This window comes from Neltuma alba, unplaced genomic scaffold (assembly GCF_004799145.2).
Source record: "Neltuma alba isolate B1F8T4 unplaced genomic scaffold, ASM479914v2 tig00011010_pilon, whole genome shotgun sequence".
In the NCBI taxonomy this organism is placed as follows: domain Eukaryota; kingdom Viridiplantae; phylum Streptophyta; class Magnoliopsida; order Fabales; family Fabaceae; genus Neltuma; species Neltuma alba.
This window is the reverse complement of record NW_021635763.1, coordinates 1-21569: the sequence shown is the minus strand read 5'-3', so window position 1 is coordinate 21569 and position 21569 is coordinate 1. Positions and strand designations below refer to the sequence as shown.

The 21569-nt window shown below is 29.9% G+C and overlaps 2 protein-coding genes across 2 annotated transcripts; one reads left to right on the top strand and one right to left on the bottom strand.

Moving 5' to 3' along the window:
• The first annotated feature begins 6292 nt into the window (after positions 1–6292).
• LOC114760658 (uncharacterized) lies at positions 6293–7421 on the top strand. Its single transcript, XM_028949939.1, has one exon. The coding sequence runs from the start codon at positions 6324–6326 to the stop codon at positions 7071–7073; it is 750 nt and encodes a 249-aa protein (XP_028805772.1). The 5' UTR covers positions 6293–6323; the 3' UTR covers positions 7074–7421.
• Positions 7422–18067: 10646 nt separating this feature from the next.
• Positions 18068–19547, bottom strand: LOC114760659 (receptor homology region, transmembrane domain- and RING domain-containing protein 2-like; the record flags this gene model as incomplete). Its single annotated transcript, XM_028949940.1, has 1 exon — positions 18068–19547. A coding segment is annotated over one exon (569 nt), but the record flags the coding sequence as incomplete, so codon positions are not given.
• Between the last annotated feature and the right edge of the window lie 2022 nt (positions 19548–21569).

Genomic DNA, 21569 nt, shown 5'->3' with positions numbered 1-21569 from the left:
AATAATGAACAAAAATGCTTTTTTACATTCAATAAAATTCAAGTTGGTAAGAAGTGAGGTTTCATTACTACCTCTAATTTTAAAAATAAAATCTATTTTATAATATAAATTGTATTATCAATTAAATCTTATATTTAGAACCGGAGATAATACAAAAATATTCGTTATGACAGCACTCAAAAAGTAAATTGTAGCTTGCTAAGATATATTAATTCAAACATTATAAGTTTATGGGATCTTTAGACACACACTCATGCCTCCTTTTAATTAATTATCAAATGCAGCTCTATCGATGTCAAATTAAATCAACTGATCATTCGACACTTCACATTGTAGTAATTGAATTTGTAAGTCTGATATAATACTCTGGTAAGGCGTGGAATATAAATCTCCCGAGCTTGAGTTGGTTTTGGAGGGGAAAATAACAGTGAAGAAGAGAAGTCGGAGAAAGAATGATGGGGGGTGAACTCGCATTACATCAAACACGTGAGCTGCATCATCTGTATTCTCGTCACAAATCAGTATATCAATCCATACACAAAATAAAATTTATATTACCATTCCTTACCCAGTGGAAGGAACTATCGCTTCTGACAAAACCATCAAGAGCCAAACATATAATTTTATGCTTAAGTAAGATTATCTAAGGAGGCGCTTAACAATGTCAATTAGAATTAGAGCCAGAACGTTAAAGGCATAAATAGTCCTTTTGCGCTTTTACTAAGAGATCAGGAGCAGTGGTTTTTGTATAACAATACTACCTCTGACCCTTAATATAAGATCTCGTTCGATTTTTATTTTGGTTCTAAATATAAGACCCTAATTTACTTTGTCTCTCATATTTAAGTATTTTTTCTTAGGCTAATCCTTCTAACAATTATAGTTCTAGTTAATACACTTAATTAACAAAGGTATTTTAGGAAAGACAACACTTATTTATTACAAATAACTAACTTAACTTATTTCTTTAATCTCTTTAAATTAGTCAACTAGTTCTTATAATTAAGACCGGAAGTAGTACTTTTGAAAGGGTTTTGTATTGATTTATTTCAAGGATTTCTTCAGATTTTGAAGCTATTGATATGGTTTTTATCAAACAATCTGAGCCTAAACCATCAAGAGCAGTCCCAGAAGACCACCTTTTCCATCGAAGCACCCAAGGCAGCCAAAAGATTAACCCATTTGCCAAATAAATCATAGCCAGACATAACCAGGGTCAAGATGGTAGCATCCTGTGTCTGTCTCAGCTTCTTGAAAATATGAAAAGCGAACAAATAACCATAAATCCTAACCCTACAAATAAACAAATTATCGAGGTATATACATAAACTAGCTCAGAAAAACTCAACCAACAATGACCTCATACTAACTAGTCCTTAATATAAGAACTAATTGACTAATTTAAATAGATTAAAAAAATTATATAAGTTAGTGATTTTGTAATAAACATGTAATATCTTTCCCAAAAATGATATTAATTAACTCTGTATATGTTTTGAGAAATAAGTAATATTGATATATTAACAATATATTTAAATATTTTCTCCACCGATGACGATGACGACTCCAAACAAAACTCTTTATTACGTCAAAGATATGCCATACTGTTTTTATTCTCATTTAGCTCTCAAATTGCGACAATTCGTATGCTCGTCAACATGCTTAAATATGCAACTTTGCTTCATCGCCTGTCAATTATCCAGTTGATAAAATTACATTTAAGTCCCCAGATTTTTTCCCCCCCAAAAAGGGATTATGTTGATTTTTCATTAAACTTCTAATTATACTTTTTTAAAATTACTAATACATCTCAAATGAATTATTAAATTAATCAATCAATCCATATAAAGTTTGATAGAACTTTGGTACCGAAAAATGACTATAATGTTTAAATCCAGTTGCTTCAAATTTTTGTTATCAAAGTTTTTAAATATATTTTGTCCAATTTACGAGAATAAAATCCAGACATAGCCCTTGGCCCTTTAAAAAAAAAAAAACAGACGCAGCCATAGGCACCGTAATTTTAGAAAGAAGTATACATAATTCCAAATTTCATGGTCAAAATATTCCACAAAAGATATTCAAATTCAAAAATATTATTTATAAATGAAATTTTAAACCATCACCAAAAGTATAATGTTTCTTAACATTTTGGTCATTTCGTTGTTCTTAACTAAGAGATTTTAATTAAAATTAACTAGTGTGGCCGTGTGGGTTTTATGCAACTGGCCTAAAAAAGTAATAAAAATTTAAAAAATATCACGGCATCATTTTTTTAAAAATAAGATAATAAAGAGAAGAGGATCAAAGTGCAATAAATGTGGATGTATGCCTACAATTTTGGCACTGAAAAGAATGGAGATATTGCGCAATTAGATTCAAATGTTGCAGAAAAAATATGAAAATAAATTAGAAAATCGATTGTTTCCCCTTCAAGAAACACCAACTTCACATCGTAATATTTAATCTTAGATTTATTGAAGTGACAAAGATATATACATTAATTTTTTCTTTTGAGTGCTATGGAAGGCAATTAAATCCCCATCGTTGTTTTGGTTTTAAATTCGTTGATAGAGTTCCTAATAAATTAAAGCATGGATCACGTTCAGCCATTTGATGCTGTTTAGTTAGTCAATTACTAATTAGCTGGATCAGACCATTATGCACCTTCTATGGTACTCTACTTTTAATTTCCTTCCTCGATTTAATAAACTAAATTAATACAACTAAATGTATAAGTCTGAATTTATTACTAACATTATAATACATACTTGAATCGGTTTTATCTAGTTAGGTCACTATGACATCGATGATAAATATAAAAGCTATTTGAGATATTTGTTTTAAACTTAAACATGAGTTTTTTCAACTTATTTTATCTCCCAAATATATATATATGTGTGTGTATGCGCGTGTTAAATTATCCATATATTGATTACACATATTGAAAAGGTTTCCAATCAATGGAAATAATTTCAGTGCAAATGATTTAAAAGAGTATTGTGTAAAAATCAACATGGGTTTTTTTAATAAATAACTAATTCAACTAATTTTTTTAATTTTTATGAATTAATTATTTAGATCTTGTATTTAGAATTAGAAAAAGTATATTTTTCTCATTTTGCTCTTATTCAATGTTGGCTTATGTTTCCAAAATGTAACTATTTGATTTAGGTTAGACCATAAAACACTCTTTGACTTCCCGGAGATGAGTTTAATGAAGATAAAGTAGCAACGTTTGTTAAATTTTTGACGAAATTAATGGGTAAACCCCTCCTTAATTTTGGTGAAAATGTTAGAAATGGCTTGGAAAAAAAATGAAAAGGAAATATATTTCCTTTTCTGCGTCTTTATTAATTGTCAAAGCATCGATATAAATTATCAAAAAATTATATCATAATTTCCGAACCATAAGAACAAAATTTAGAAACTGATTTAACCTTGAAACACCAACATAATAAGCCTAGCTCTAGTTTGGTTGAAGGAATAAATTATGTGGGACATTGCATTAATAATTGAATTGGCTTTGGTAGTTTCAAGTAAATTAGGTTAGTTTTGATGAACATGAGCAGTGGTCTCAAATAAAGTAAACGCGAGTTAAGAAGTGATTTTATTTTCATGCTTTAATCCAATTTGTCTCCCCCTTTCGAACTATTCTTTTGGTTATATTTATAAGGCATTTCTAGCTTGTTTCATACAAACCAAAAAAAATTTTAAAATATATGAACTCTCTATTAAAATATAACAATTTTTTACTTTTATCCCTATTTAATATAAACAATTTTTAAAAAAATAACTATCTACATTGTAATAAATGAAGGTAAAATAGTACATTTATGCTAAAAATTTAATGAAGTAACTTATAGATAGGACTAAAAAAATTTTTTTCTTTCTGTCTTATAAATAGGACGAGAGAAGTATCTTTCTTTCCTCTTTTACACCTTTGTTTGGTATGTAAAATGAAAAATAATACTCATGCTATTAAGTAAAATGATAATTTGAGCATTTCGTTCGTATTTAATTTTGCATGTAATTGAAACAACAAAGTACAAAATAAAAATAATCTTTTAAATATATTTTGTCACAAAAACAAGTCAGATTTTTATATGATCTTTGAATGATCTGAAATATACAAGGATTATACTATTTTGTACAAGTGAGAAAGGAAAGTGCCCTCATGTCCAAAAGAGGCACTAAAATATGGGTTAGAGTTCAAAGAAATCCAGATTTTTCTTCCCTTTTTGTTGTTGAAGAGTCTTTTTCACAGTTAAATTTCAAGTTGCTGATATATTTTTCACAGTCACATACATTAACATAACTTTTTTTTTTGGGGTCAAATTTAACAATCACAAGCTTAAAATGCTCTTTTATTTTCTTTTCTTTCCCCACTTCAATTCACTCATTGAATTACAAGTTACAACTAAAAGAAATATTGTACGACTTTTATATAAAAATCGCTTCCAAAGGGAAACAATACCAAGTTCATCCTATAATTTTAAGAGACTGATATATCTAAATGCCCATTTGAACTGAAATTGAGCATTTTTTTTTTGTCCACTCCCAATTCACATAGACAAGTTTCTTTAGAAATGAACAATAATTGGTTAAATGATTAGAAACTTAACACACAGTCCTTAAATAAGGTATTGAGTTTTAACTATGTAAATTAATAAAAAAAATTAAACTTTTGGACCAAAAAAAAACTAAGATGGGGAGCCTTTCCCCAATAATCAGTGGAAGCATAACATAACTTAGGCATGAAATAGTCGTCATATCAAGTAAATAATAACTATCAAAAAGATTAAGTTTGATAAAAAGAGTTAGATCTTTCATAACATGACGAATCAATGTTTGAATTTTTATTAATAGAATTGCTCATATAATTAATAACTAACTATACTTAGAATATGATTACTTCTAATAAGAGAATATACATATAAATAATAAAAAATAATGAATAATTTATATAAAAAGAAAATAAATCAGGAATAAATAAAAGAACACTATTTTGGTTTAATGTTTGAGAGGATATAATGATTAAAAATTGTCAAAAAATAACCAATTGAATGGGTTGATGGGTATGGATTTCACTCGGGTAAGAGGCTAGATGCACAATAAATGCGTAAAAAGGCCCATAGAGGCAAGTCTGGAGCAGCGTTTGTCCCTCTCCATGTGATTATTACTTCCTTCCCAATCCTCAATTCAATCATCCTCCCCATATATTCATTTATTTATTTTTATTTTTTATTATTATTATTATTTAATTAAGACTGTCCTTTCTCTTCGTTCATCCTCTTCCTCATGTCTTGTCTTTTTCTTTTCTCATTTTCCTATTCTGTCCCTCTCCCCTCCTCCCCTCCCCTCCTCATTCAACACATCAACTTCTAAGGTTTAATGTAAATTACCCTAATAAATAATCTTTATAAAAATACTTATAGATTATTGTATATCAATGAGATTCTTACATTGGTACCATGAGATTACAATCCGTATACCCTTCTCATGTATGTGTTAAATCCTTGCTAACTGGATTAATCTTAATTAGTAAACGTATATACTTGTTAATTCCAACTATTATTTTATTGTAACTCCCTCATTTTGTTATGTGGTTTTATTTTGACTGCTTAAAAAAGTCCAAATCAAATAAAAGTAATTTTTTAAAATTTTTTTTAATAGGCATATATTCTCTCTTCTTTTCTCTCAGTACACTTGAACTACTTTTGTACTTAAAGAAAACATAAAATGATATGGCACTTTAAAAATATACAGTTGTTTACTAAATAAAAAAAAACTTAAGTACAATCTTTTGCTGAGATAAAAAGCTCACATGCCACTATGAAGATGCTCGAATTTAACATATTAATATTATAAATATAAGGGAGAATTACAATGAGATCTCATACAAGAAAAAAATTATAAAACAAGTCTCAGAGGTTGTTATTCTCCACTCTAGAATTTGTTATTATAGGTTGTTTAGGTCGTTATTAGACCTTTTAATAGTTATTTCTCTTGTATGGGATTCGATTGTAATTCTCTCTAAATATAAATCATACGGTTTTATATTTTAAAAAAAAATCAAGGGCATTACTTTCTAAAATTTCTGGGTCAATTTCATAACAAGACATTAATTTGGGGACGAAATTGCAATTTGCTCTTATTGGTTCTATCGAATATTTATTTGAAAATGAAGAGAAAACGTAACATAGAATTTATGGAGTGGTGTTTGTGCATATATAAATTGTACATACAAACACCAAATAGAACAAAAATAAAACTCAAACCTTCTTCTTTCTCTTTCCCTTTTCTTCCTCGCACAACCTTCCATGGATTCTTCTGCAACTCTCACTACTCATCACCATCATCCCAATCCTCTCCCAGAACAGCAAAACTCCGCCAGAAAACACCACCCCCTGCCGCCGCCGCCATCTTCTCGCCGGACTCCGTCGTTCTCCTCCTCGTCCTCCTCCTTCTCACCATACAACTCATCTTCCTCCCTCGAATCCGTGCTCTACTTCGCCGGCGACGACGACGACCCTGGCCCTTATTCTCCTCTCAGATTCTCCGGCGGCGTCCCATTCTCCTGGGAACATCTTCCAGGAATTCCCAAGAAACAACCATGTTTCAAGAAGAAGCTTATTCATCAGGAATCTTCCATGAAACTCCTCCCATTGCCTCCTCCAACTAATAACAGCACCACCGGCATTACTACGAGCTCTTACAATTACAGCAAGAAGAACTCTCTTCAGAGTATCTTTCAGGGAGATCCCTTTTTGGCAGCCATGGTTGAATGCTCGAAGGGCGATGATCATGATCAGGAAGAAAAAGATGAACTCAGTAGCAGAAACAAAGCCTTCCGGAACAGTAACAATACTGGAAGAAGGTCAAGAGGAGGATCTAATAACAACAACAATAAAGTTTCCAGAAGTATCAGTGATCGTTTCGGATTCGTCAATCTTTATTCATCATGCAAAAATGCTTCTGCGATTTCTGAGTCTTTAATCTACCTTCCAAGCTCATCAAGGAGATCAAGAAGCAATTACCAGCATTTTAGTGCTCGTCGCAGGTCTCTCTGAGCTTAATAATGAATTTCCTTTTACTTCAGTTCATGTATAAAACATAAAAATGGATAATTAGTAAGTATGTTAGATATATATATCAATATAATCTAGCATACTTACGTGTTGTTAATTAGTTATATATATAAATATATATATATATATATCAATTTATGAGTTTGTTGCATTGTGGTCACGGGAGAATCAAAATGGGAGGAATCTGATTGTTTTCTTTCGCTGAATGAACTCAGTTTCTTGTTTTCTAGTTCCCAAGTTAGAATATGGTATGTGAAGACAAGTTATGTCTTTGGAAACTTCAAGTCATTATTCAAATATGTTAATACATGCATAGGAAGCTTGTCTGCTTCTGTTCAGAGATCCCTGATCACTCACTGATGTACTTATATATACATATATATTGTTATAGATGTATACACACAAATTATATATATTGTTTTCATCATTGATATAAGAGGTGGATAACCTAACTAATGAAAAAAATGGCAAAACAAAAAAAAAACCCTAAAAATTTAAAAATTGCCTAATGAGACTCTTTTATAAAAATTGTTGTCATTTGCTTATCAAATGTTGTTAAAACCCATACTAATATTGTAATTGGTGCCTATTTATAATTTTTCTATTTCTAAGTTTTTTCTTGTGATTTTTCCTAAACTAATTTACCGATATTAAAAAATTAATTATATTAATTATTCATAATAAATATGTATTTGTTTCCTAAACTATCATTTTTTTAATTATATATATATTGAAATTGCCCAAAACTCCAGTAACATGTAGATTCAATAAGTTCCATATCCCATGTGGGAAGAGTGGAGAGGACCACAGGGAGGGAGTGAGGGGATGGTATGAATTATTGATTTGACTTTTCTAACTTTTATATTGTGGTGCGTGCTGCTGATGATATTGATAAAGTTGTTGAGCTACCTTTTTATTTATTTTTGTCATATATATACACACAAAACTCTAAGATATTTTTATACGCCCTTATTTACTCGGTATTTAATGTTTCAATTCAAGTTTGTTAAGCCTTTGTAATTTTTCATTTAAGGTTTTAAATTTTGCAAAAATATCTTCTTCTTCTTTTTTTCCACAATATGACCATCTAAGTTAAATTCAATTATTGCCTGACCCAATTGGGTTTTACATTTGTGCAAACTGGAATTTAACACTTATGGGTAATTTTGCAAAAATATCTTAATTATCCATACAAAATACTGAATTTTTAATGGGACTGTATTAGAACAAAAAATAAAATTTGGAAAAAAAACTCGCCATAAATTGATTGAGATAAAAAAATTTCCATCTTACAAATCCAGTAGGTCTTAATTTCTGTCATGAGGAATGTTTAAATTAAATTCGTCACTGTCATAATTGAGAGATAGAGCGATAAAAAATTTAAAAAAAAATTATCGAGGATCTAAAGTTTAAAGAATCTATTAGGCCAAGTGGATCCCTCAAGTTGGGTGAATTCTTAAATGCAAAAGTTGACGTTAGCCAAAAAAGAATTTAATGAGGTTTTCTAAGCTATGTGTTTAGAAGTTTAATTATATTTATTGGTTAAAATTACTGTAATTAACATCCACGTCCGTGCTTAGAAAACAGTGATCATTGTTCTTCGTTTGGATTATTATGCCATGCTCCTTAAAACGTACTCATTTGACGCCCAAGCTCCACGTGGGTCTTAAATGCGTTCTCAGACCTACAAAAATAAAGTTGAAGAGTCAACAAACTGTTAATTTTTGTGTTGAAATTTACATACTATATGAGTAATACCTTCTTTTTTTTTAGCATATCAATTTTAAGGAGTGTTTGGAAAACACCATAAGTGCTTTTTAAAAGCACTTTTCTGTAAATTGAGATAAACTTCTCTACATATTTACTTCATATACCGTAAAATCACTTCTAAAACTATGATTTGATTTCTATCCAAACACTCTTTTAATCAACCAGTTCTTTAATATAGGATAAGGTGGCAATTTATTCCAGAAATTTTTACTCAAGAGCGCTTAGGAAGTTCTTTTGATTTAAATTTGTTTTAAAAGTTTAAAATCATAACAATGTTGTCCGTATCATTAAAAATATTAACGATCACTGTTTTAATGATCAACATTAGTTTTTTAATTGTAGAGGATAACATATTAATATTATTATGATTTTAAACTTTTAAGGTAAATTTGCATTTGAGAGTGACACTTTTGAGTAAAAACTTTCTAAACAGATTTGCATCTGAAACCTTTAATCTACATAACTTGATTATTTATATTTTATAAAAAGGACTGAATAGAGTATTATTTAATTATAAAACAAGAACTTCATTTTTTGCCAACTAATTACAAATAGGAAGTTCAAATTAGTATCTTAAAATAATTTAAAATTAGCCGGTGAATTGAAAATGCATATTTGATATCTTGAATCGATATTATACAATGATAAGAAATTTGTATCTAACACAACTTGTTCTTTCTTTCTTTCTTTGTTTTTTTCACTTGATCTTATGTTTGAAACACGGTTATTTGATTTGGATAAAGAATATAAAAGACAGAGAGATACGAATCTGGAGACTTTTTTCAAGGAGAAACTCACACACACTAACAATAATGAACAGAGACAGTCTTAGAACTGAAGATATGGAGAAATGGTCCATATAATATCCACACATTCAATGCACTTGTTTTCCCTGCAGATTCCATTCCCCCTTCTCCACATTATTTCTTTTTATTCTCTTCCCAATCATATCATGCATTTTTTTTCTCTCAACCCAACAAAAAATAAAATCACATTTATCTGTTTAAATTATATTTTCTATTCAAAGAGATAGATATTAACTATCTGAGATTACAAGGTGGATTGGATTAAACCCCGGGACTTTAATTGTGCTGAAAAGGGAATGATGAAAGCTGTATGGGAGGCATCTCATGGGTTATCATTACCTATGATCAAAAAGACTAAAAGAAAGTGGATTTTTTTTTCAAAAAAATAAAAATGTTTTTAATTAAGTCAATAAATAGCACTTTAGTGGTAGGCTCCTTCGCTTTTTCTATTTATTCTTTTAAGAAAAATGTAATATTATTTTTGACAAGTGCAATTACAAGATGTGAATGGTGTGTGTGTGTGTGTTTTCTATAGGACAATGAGAGGATTTTTGTGGAAAGGATGTGATCTCATATGGTCAAATCTTTTATCTGCAGTAGTTTATCTGTTGAAGTGGAAAAATTAAATTTAAATCAATGGAAAACTTTTTATATTTGGAACTCTTTTTAAGACAATAAGTGTATGTAAAAAATATATTTATTTTTACAAAATACCTTTGTTTATATACAGATATGATAAAGAGGATAATTAATACTACGATGCAACATGTACGGTGTACCCAATTAATTTTAGAAAACCTTTAAGTTTATTTTATATATTAAGACCATGCCTACCCAAAAAACCATATCTTGTATATAAGGTTGAGGGAATATTATCTTTACAAACAACTAATATTATTTTTAAATTAAACCATTTATTTTTGTTGTGATTCCCAATTCCTATGGGCATGGGCAAATTTAATTAGGAGGAGCAGTAGCATTGCAATGAAAATTAGTCTTTTTTCTTGCCAAAATAAAAATTATTCTTTTGTTACCTTGAGCAGTGATAGTCCTAATAATCCCTTGGAAAAAAAAAATTGGGGATAATGTGTTTGTATATATACAGCAATAATTAACAAGCCTGATTTCATTAGGTGGGTTATATGAATTGATGGATGAATATATATATTTTTTAACAATATGAATAATAATAATAAAAAGGTCAATATGCGACAAAAATAGAGTAAGGAAAGGGTGAAAATGGGAGCAACATAATTGAGTGGGACAAAGTGAAATGCTCGTGCGTATGTTTGTTTCCTTGTTTTAATTTTCTAGAAATCCAAACAGCTTAATCACTTTTTGATTAAGCATCATATTGACAAGACCAAACCACTTACAACTTCTCATTTTAAGTTTTGTATATAAAAGTTTCAATTTTCCATCAAAGTATTAAATCACATATTTTTCATTTCTCTAACAATTGAGTTCAAATTAATTGTCTCCCAAATTTATCATTTTTCGCTCAGACTATTATTATTGTTTGCTTGTATTAATAATAGGAATAATTTTTAATAAAAATGATTTATAAACAGCTAACTTTACTCTCTTTTTTTTGTCTGCCAAAACTTTAATAATTTTGTTAAATTAACTATCTAATTCTTAAATTAATAAGAATCGGAGTAATAAATAATATTTGCGTGTGTACGGATTTATGATAGTTGTTAATTGCCTTTGCCTTATGGGGATGAACGTGGGGAGGGAAGGGGGACAAATATCATTAACCCTAATGTTCCATCCAAAGAACTTTTTTTTTTTTTTTTTTGTTTAGAACATTGGTGAAGATCCATTTTGTTTCCAACTAATAATACAATCAAGCATATAGCAGCATCATTATGTCTTGCCTTTTCCTTCTTCCCTTCATACTATTATATTCGCTTTGGTTCTAAAAAACTGGACTACATATGAAATTATCTGGTTGGGTCCTATTAGAATATTATTAATCCTAATTTACATGAGACTCAAACTTGAAACCTTGTGTTTAAGTAATCAAAGTTCTTTCTATTAATATTAAACACTTGCACAGTTGGTATTTTTAGTCTTTAATATAAGAACGGATTGACAATTCAATTTTACTTTAAATATAAAATCCCAGTCCACTTTATCCAGCATATTTATTTATTTTGCCCCCACGTAGCTCTTATGATGATTACATATGCTAAAGAGTTTCATCAATAGATAGTTCTAATACACACAATTGACAATGGTATTTTAAAAAAGATAATATTGGATTTATTTAGTATAAATAACTAACTTAATTAATTTTTTAATATTATTAAATTAGTAGGAATGAGAGATAGTAATATGTATGCATGTTTGTGTGTGTGTGTGTGTGTGTGTGTGTCTGTATATGTGTGTGTGCGGGCATATGAGTAGAAAGAAAGCGGAGTTGGTGAACGAGTGGGGAATGATGATACAGTGAGGGAGGCTACTTGAATGAGTTGGTCGAAAGTGAAGAAGTAGCTGTGCGTGCGTGAGGAAGAAACTCAGCAAATCAAAGTGCAGGAGACTATTATATTATATTTATAACAACAATAATTATTATATAAATAAATAGAGGTATTCAAATTCAAAATATATAATTATTATTATTATTGTGCTGGCTTCATCATTATCACTACCTTAGCTTTCTTCTTCTTTTGGTCATCAAAGTGGCATTATATTTTTTCCCCACGCCGACAGTTTCCTTCCACCTTAAATATTCCCTCCCCCCCTCTCTCAACACACACCCACACACACACACACACACAACACACACACACACACACACACACACACAATATCCCTTTGCTTGTATCTCCCGATAAGATGCATGGCGGAAATTTTGACCATTATTATTATTATTAAATCGAATTTACAGAAATAATTTTTCAATTTATAATATGTAACTGATTTATAAGGCTCCGAATTTTTAAAGTTTGTACAAGTAATTGTCTTGTCAAATAAAATCATATTTTAAGATAATTATTACAGCACATGCGTATAATATAGGATGAAGGACGTTCTTGTTTCTTAACAATGAGCTGTAATTACTATAAATCATAGTTTCTCTTAAAATATTTCATGTTATGAGTTAGAAGGCCATTTAAAAAATTATATACTAGCTCCTGTTTTTAATACTTCTTCCCTTTCTTTTTATGAACAATAATACTCCTCCGGTTCTTAATATATAATCTAATTGTTGAGTTGATTTTAATTTTAAATATATAACCTATTTTTTATATTTATCAATTTTTCTAAATCACCCTTATTGATATTCTCTCAACCATAATCAAATAGAAAAGTGAGAAAGAATATTAGAAAAGATGATTATAGTGTTTTAGAAAAAATATTTCTTATTTCTCATAATTAATTAACTCACATAAATTTTTTAGTTTAATTAAATTAGTTAAATATATTTTACATCAACGACCGGCGGGAATATTTTGTAATGGTATTTCCAGATTCTAGATATAATAAACAATTTTTCTATCTGTATTTTAAACTGTCTTTTCATTTTACCTCCGTAGGATAAATGATAGTACTTGTTATTTTTTGCAATAAATTTTCACTCATTAATATTATCTCTTATGTATTCTCTTTATAAATAAGGGTGTAATTGAACAAAAAAAACATATATATCTTTCTTATACATGTATCGATTTTAAGTAATTTGAATTGCGTAATTTTGGTAGTTGTTCCTTATAAAAAGAAATAAAAAGAGTATAGCAGCTACATAATTAATTTGTGGTTATTAAGTATATTAGTTAAGTTATTTATTTGTAATAAATAAATGTTAGTCTTTTCTAAATTATTCTTATTAATTATGTATAGTGGAAGTTTAATTTGGAACTAAACCCTTAACATGTGCAATTACCATATAGATTGCTTAAGAAAATAAATAAATAAATATGATATACAAAATAAATTGAGATCTTATATTTAAAAACAAATTGAATCTTTAACTAATTCTCATAGATATTACTAGTGGTCAATGATATATGACAAAAGATTAATATTGGATCCCTGTACAAGTTAAGTAATCAACAATTTTTGAGCTCTCCTATGATAAAAATCAGAACATTATTTAAGAATGTTTCCGCATTTCATTGTCAAATTTCTTAAGGTTGGTAAGAAATTACTCCATTTGTACTCTAAACAAGGGACAATTTCTTTTATCATATTTATAAATCGTATCATTTTATTTTGAGCAAATTATTATTTTCTTAGAAAATAAATATATTGAGTATGATAAAATTAAAAATTCACTAAATTTTAAAACAAACTTAATGTATAGTAGTTTTAATGTTACTCTTATTCCCTGAAAATAATTTATAAATAAGATTAGAGAAATATGTATGAATTAAGTTCTCTTAACCTTCCATCCCATGCTATTGATCGATATTGATTGGAATATCATGTACAAAACTTTTACATTAAAAAATTGATATAAAACATACTTTAATTATTTTCCTCCAGAAAATCCAATCTAAACTATAAAAATACCAGCTGAAAGTTACATAACATCGTCAATATTTTAAACGTGACAAATGTGACTTTTTAATATATATATATATATATCTATATATATGTTAGAGACCATGTAAATAAATAGTACCCATTCAATATCTCTCTGTCTCAAATTTCTTAAATCAATTATGAGAAGGAAGAAAATATTACTTATTAAATTAAATTTTGCTGAGTTTTTTCTGTAATCATTTATTATATGGACAGCATTGCCGTATTCAATTAATGCGCCCTTACCAGATTTATACAAATGCCACATCACTTGAAAGCTGACTAGTGAACAACTGCCATTACTTGTTTTATTTGCATTGCTACATTTATTTATGAATTTTTTTTCCCAGAAATTGAATATTTTGTCACCACACTTTCAAGCTAGTGGACATAAAAGGGGCATCAAAAAGAACAAGCCAGCTATATTTCAAACCCATAATTAGGTGTATGTCTACCCCTATTTAATATTTAGTGTGAAAATTACATCCAATGGCTCCTATTTTAAACATTACTCCATACTGTCTAAGAAAGTATTGTTTTAGAGTTCTCTTGGGTTCTAATTATAACTTAAAAGAAACACTAATATCTTATCTAAAGTATTTATTAAAATTCTTTTTGTTAAATTAGATGATATGTGCTAACAGTCTAAAATTATAGGCATTTATTTATAATGGAGCTTTCATGTCATTTATAGTGTATTTAATATTTTTTTAATTTTTGTCTTATTTAATTCTCATTAGAGAAAAAAAGAGAGAAAAAGTATGATAATGATTTGTCAACTTAGAAAAAGAAAAGACTATCGTATCAAAAAAAAGAAAAAGAAAAATATTTTTAATTTAATATATTATTTGATATGTGAAAATGTATTACAAGTGATTTATATCGAGGATTAAAGTGATACTTATTAATGAGATTAATTATTAAAAGCTGCCAACTAATTATTAAATGATAATTTTTTAAAAAAATATATATTTTAAAAGATTAGGGATTGAGTTTTAACTGAATTAAAAACTTAGCAAGCAATTGATAGCGAGTCATATTTTTAAAACTTGAAGCACAAAAATCTAATTTTCCCAAAAAATTAAATAAAACAAATATAAAAACAGCCTCCTTTCTCGAGCACTGAACTAGTGTTCTACCGCCAACACACACTTGGACTTTGTTAGAACTTTGCTTAACAAAATGATTACAGTTAGTCAATTACTATATACTCATCTTCAGTTTTACTAATTGCACAGCTTCTTCTTCTTTGAAGAATTTATGCTCATATTCAGGCCAAAAAAAAAAAAAGGAATTATACCCATATCGGTTTGACTCAGAATTCACAGAATTTAATATAACCAGATCAGCTATTCATCAGGTACAGTTACATTTGAATATTTAATTTTATAATAATTGAAGTTCAAAAACACTAAATTTTTTCCAAAACTACATTATCATTGATTTTTATGAAAAAGTTTCAAAAACTTGCTATTGAATTTTTCTAAAAATGCGTTACGAATTTAATTAAAATTATAACTCTTTCTAAAATTGGTTGTAGTTTTACCGAAAGTTGATAGGATGTGCCTGGAAAAATTAATTTATAATTTTGATCTTCAAAATAATCATAAATTTTGATCTCTCTTTAAAATATTTAAGTTCAATGAAATTTATTATTATTTTCTAATAACAAAGTAATTTAGATTCAAAATCCAAAATTGGATTTTATGAGAAAAGATAATATTAAAATTATAAAATTTTTAAATAAAGGAGTATTTCTAGTCTCTAAAATAATCCTAACTTCGTTAGATCTGTTTATTTAAATATTCTATATCATTCGGATCTGTAGATTTACCCCATCGCACTTAATTGGGAGGGCAATTCATCTGTTAAAAAAAAGAAAAGAAAAAGAAAGAAGTATAATTCGTTAACATAGCTTACAAAGTCATGTTTTTAAATCTCATATTAATATAATGGCTTTATTGGTGGATAATCTATAAATATTTTAATAATTATTCTTTGTAGTTATAAAAAAAATTACAATCGGGAAGCAACCACATTACTATCAATATTTTAATAATAAAAGGATTTAAAATTAACTAACAAGTCATTAATTAAGACAGTAAGCGGTTTCACCTCATAAGAAAGAGAACACAAGTTCAAATTTCAGAAAACACACTTGTTAGGAGAGTTTTAATCTTAACGCTTCACAAAAATTAGTCTTAAGCTCAAAATAGTTTGAGAATACTCTGAGTTATTTAAACAAAAAAAAAAAAGACTTGAGATTAATTAAATTATATATAGGTCCCCAGTCTCCCTCAGAAAAGTCTTCGCATCAATCTCGACCTGTCTTGTTGACCATTAAAAATGCTTCAAGTAAAAGTTGACACTTTCATTTCATAGACTGAATTTATATTTGACAGATCCATTTAATTAATTATGAGAATAAATATTAAAAAACATAAAGGGACATTTTCCTGTTTCTTACGACATTAAAGGATGCTGCAGAGACACAAACTCATTTGTGAAGGCAGGCAATGCTGAGATTATAAATATGATCACAATACTAATAACAAAAGTATATTCCTTTTGTTGGGCTTATCAAATGCATAAAGTACTCATTTCCCCTTTTGAGCTCTTTTGTTTCTTTTCATTCCCTGTAGCCCAAAAAAAAAAAACGTAATCCATTTTTTTTTTTATTGTCATCACTCTCATCCTAAAGATAAGGCATTTCTATCTAATTTACACATATCAATAAAAATAGTTAAAAATATTAAATTTTTCATAAAATTTAAGCAATTTTCAATTTTATCTTTATTAATTTGTTTCTAACAATATTATTCTTATTAACTACATTAAACTCCAACATCATTTTTTTTTGTTGCTATCAAGCAACAACATATTAATTTCTGCTATCCTTTACTATCCTCATTAAATATGAGCATGTATAAAAAATACTTAATATTTCTCAAACTAAAAAAAAATTCTTCTAATAGGCGTTCTATAACAGCGACAGGAGTGGTAGATCCCAAAAAACCAAATTTTTTTCTTTTGACCTGACAAAACACCAAACGTTGGAAGTATCAACCATCAATAATGCCAAATGATCCTCACAAAAAAAAAAAAAATCAAAACTCTACTAGTCCCACTATTTGGCAGTTAAAACTCAGTTTTAGAGTTGACTTTTTCTTTCAACTCCTAATTATTCTGTTTTTAAGATTGAAACTTCACAGCTATTTTTATGTGCTTTTAAATCGTATTTATCTTTTTACTGCACTTCACAGGGTTGCTATAGAATTGAATTGATTATTTGACTTTGATCTACTAAGTGAAAAATAACTAAAAAATACTAAAAAATCCAAACACCAATGATCGACTAGAACTCATTTTAGAAACTTATGATAACATACATTGTAACTATGATTTGAGCTTCCGTTTGCATGGAAGAGAATTCAAATACAATTGAAACAGTTGTAAAGTAAATAGAAATGAGTATGAAGAGTTACATCAGAAAACGAAAACTTTTAATCCCTTATCACTCACATTAATCAGATTGATTTCTAATTTTATATCACGCACACCCACACACACTCACGTCTTAGTCTTCAAGAACGCAACCTCTTTTAAATCGAACCCATTACAGCAATCACAACTACGTATCTGCAGAATCTAACCAATTCAATGGCTTTCTACACCAAGGAAGATCACTATATGGTCCTAAAGAAAAAATGGTATTGCTAAAAATGTCCCAACAAGTTAATGACAAAATCTAGCAGAAAAAACAACAAAATCCATACTGCTTGTTTATATATTATTGAGACTTTCGATATTTCTTCTTTGAAACTTACAGTGATTTTCCCTGCCCAATTTCTATTCGCAGAGGAAAGGGAGGGGAAATAAGTGAGGGCTTTTTATTTCTTCTTGATGGATTCCACATCACTTAGTAAAGATGCACGTTTACTGAAGAAGAGGGGCATAGGAAATTAAATTGGTTGTTACTAAGGCTCAGGAGTAACAACAATTGCCAACATATCAACTTATAATTACCTATAAATTCAATACTCATCACCACGACTCCATGCTCAGTACAAATAAACCTCCATCAATCACTTAACCTGTCATTATTCGGAAACTTCCATAAATCACAGAACCTGTCAGCATCTGGGGACAAGAATCTTTTCAGGTGGTTTTCTTCCAGTTCTGTCCAGGTGCATGTGAAAATGCAGAAGATGGTGAATATATAGTACAAAAAGGCCGACAAAAAATGAAGGACAGAAGGTGTTTTAGTACACATCGAAAAGACTGGAGGGAGAACTCAGGAGAGAAACTCTGCCCAGCTGAGAAAACTAATAAAAATCAGAACATACACAGAACTAATCCCACTGCGATTTCTCTGTACAGGCCAAACATATTCTCATGTTAGCAGTTAAACTGTATATTTTGAAAACGAAGAATATGACATGGTGAATATCAACCCAGCGCAAACGGCAGAATCATCATGACTTAGGCAAACACATCAACCTGAAAATGCAAGAACATCAACCAGAATAAAACAAACACTACACAGTGATCTTACGGTGTACATCTGAGCATGAAGAAATCAACCGCCAAATGTGACCACAACACGATCCGAGCAGTAACAAGGGATGGAAGCAGATCGTTAGTCAGAACATGACAACCATCTGATTTAGTGCAGAGGTCATGAGAATTTTTTAAATGTTGTTTCCTCCTTTTTTTCATGACTATCTGCAAATGCGGTGCAGGCCTCACAATTGTAATCCAAAATTTGGTTCAATGACTCAGCATTCTGGAAGGGACTGGGCAGAAGCAAATGGAGAAAAACTCGCAGCTGACCCGCTATAACGAAGTGGGTGATGACGATGACTAGAAGAACCAAGATAACTTGCTGAAACATTGCTTGGACTTCGAATATGTGGAGACAAGTACCTTGAGTTCATTGATGACATCGATGGGTAACCCATGGAATGTGGAGAATTCAAATGAGATGCTTGAGATCTTTGGGATGCATTCCTAAGATCTACTGAGCTTCGACTGACACTCATAAAGGGAGATTGCTGATGGGACCTAAATGATGGCTGAATGTAGGGAGTACTAGCCACAGAATGGTCCCGAGAAACAGATGGGGACCGTGATGATGACCGACCAATTTGTATTGCAGAAGATGATGCTAATGATGATCTCACAGATGACACTAACGATGATGCTCCAGATGCTGGGCCAGATGAAAGCAACGGCGTGGATTCTGAAGGTGGAGGATCACTTAGACCAGTCCTTGCATCACGCTTACAAACTGGACAAAAGGTTCTCCATGACGTAAGCCAAGAATCCACACAAGCAGCATGAAACTCTGCCAATAAGTAATCAGAAATATAATATTTGGTTAGACTACGTAACAAAAATCATATTTTCATATGCATTTGTATCAGACTACATCAAACAGGAAACAATATATAGAATAACCATAGATTGTTAGAGACCATTAAACTAGGGGAGAAAAACTTGGGTTATTGTTACAACTTATCAAGTCATGCATAAACACAATAAGTCCGCAATATGTCTTGGATTTAAGCATGCAATGACCAAATTAGAAGAGTATGGATCATCAAATAACAAGAATGAACACAAAGAAGCCCAGATTGAGAATATTTGTTCCTAAAGAAAGATTTGATTTAAACTTAATTGCCTTGTAGCAGATGTCAAGGCCAACTAAGATATTTTTCATGAATTGTTGCCTCGTTCCATGGTGAGGTATTTTCAACTAGTTGGACAAGCATCCAGACACAGGAGTATTTGTTCTTCTGCTTAAATTTATTTTGAACCGAAGGGAGAAAGCAAATTTGTATTTGCATCTGCAGCACTCAGAAGTATATATTTTTCCTGTTAGAATTTAAAGCAAAGAAAGTTAACAAGCCTTCTCTGCATGCTCCAACATTTTTAAACTGATTAGATTTGTATGAAGAGCCTCACTTTGACATTATCAGAAATCCTCATCAGGTTCATCTAAACGTGCAATGGGATTTTTTGAACTTTATCATGCAGATTTTTTCTTCATGTTATTAATTTCTTCTGTTTGGAGTAAGATTAACTAAGTAGAACTCTTCTAACATTGAGATTTTTCGGGGGGTAAAGGAGAGATATTCATGCCAAAATAAGCAATGTAGTTAGAGTAGGTTTGGATAATGATGTTCACACGTTCCAATATTTCTTTTCATTGTATGCAAAAGAGGAGGAGGAGAAAAAATGTTCCAAACCCTTTCTAAATGTTTCCCAAAAGAGAAAACAAAAGGCCCTTTTCTAAATTAATACCAACTATATTTTCTGCATGCTTGAATTGAATCACAACTTTAATTATACAAGTATATGGACGAAGAAAGCCAAAAGCATAAGCTTCAGAATATCATCACCAAATTTTTTTTTTTTTCCTAAAAACAATCTCATACTGTTTTCAAATACTAAGGCAGTTGGTTTTATATGTGAATTATAAAACAAAAGAGGCACCGCATCGGACATCATCCTAACAAGACAGGCCCAAGCAAGCGTTACAAATAATGCAAACAGTAGGTGAGTGATAAGAAACTTTGGGAGAACCAAAACCCAAAAGTTAGCTCATGTTGGTGGAAAATCTAAGGTCCTCATAGATACCACAATAGAACCTCATAACTTAAGACTTGTACTTTGCAACCCCAGCACACCTGCAGGCCGACTTCAGCTAACTTTCTAGGTCTGGGATAAGAATGGCATCACCCCCTGCATTGTAGGATTCAAACTAGGATGGAAAGGAAGGCTCTAATATCAGCTTATAAGAACCTCCCTGAGAAACAAATACACACCCCAAAAGCTAACTCATGAGGTTGGATAGCCCAAAGTCCTTATGTATTCCACAATTTCTCATTACTCAGTCTGATTATTACAATTGTATCCCAACTTACCTGTTCAAGAATACCAACTCCAATATATTTATTACATTTTATATTTTTTTTATTTTATATTTTTTTTGTTTTGTGTTTGTCCCGCCCAGAAAAAGGAAATCAAGTGATTCCTTGTTTGTTTTCCTTTCGTTTTCTTCATTTTAACTTTGAAAGTATTGACAGATATTATCGAGGATGAGATGCTTTGAATCAATCCATGAAATTTATTTTTCAAATTATCCACAATTTAAACAATCAAAATATTAAGAGGAACAAGGAATGACAAAAGACGAAACATGAACATAATACCCCACTTGTTATGCTTAAGAGGAATGAAAGTTGGAAGAACATTCATGGCATGCTGCCAACTTATGACGGATCCAGCAATTATGCTAGTCTTCAAATCTAATGAGAAATGGCTGGAAGATGTCTTCCAAGAATTCAAGTTCCTAAAAGTTACA

Excerpts from the sequence above, each read along its gene's own strand:
- LOC114760658 (XM_028949939.1), top strand. The coding sequence starts at position 6,324 with ATGGATTCTTCTGCAACTCTCACTACTCATCACCATCATCCCAATCCT.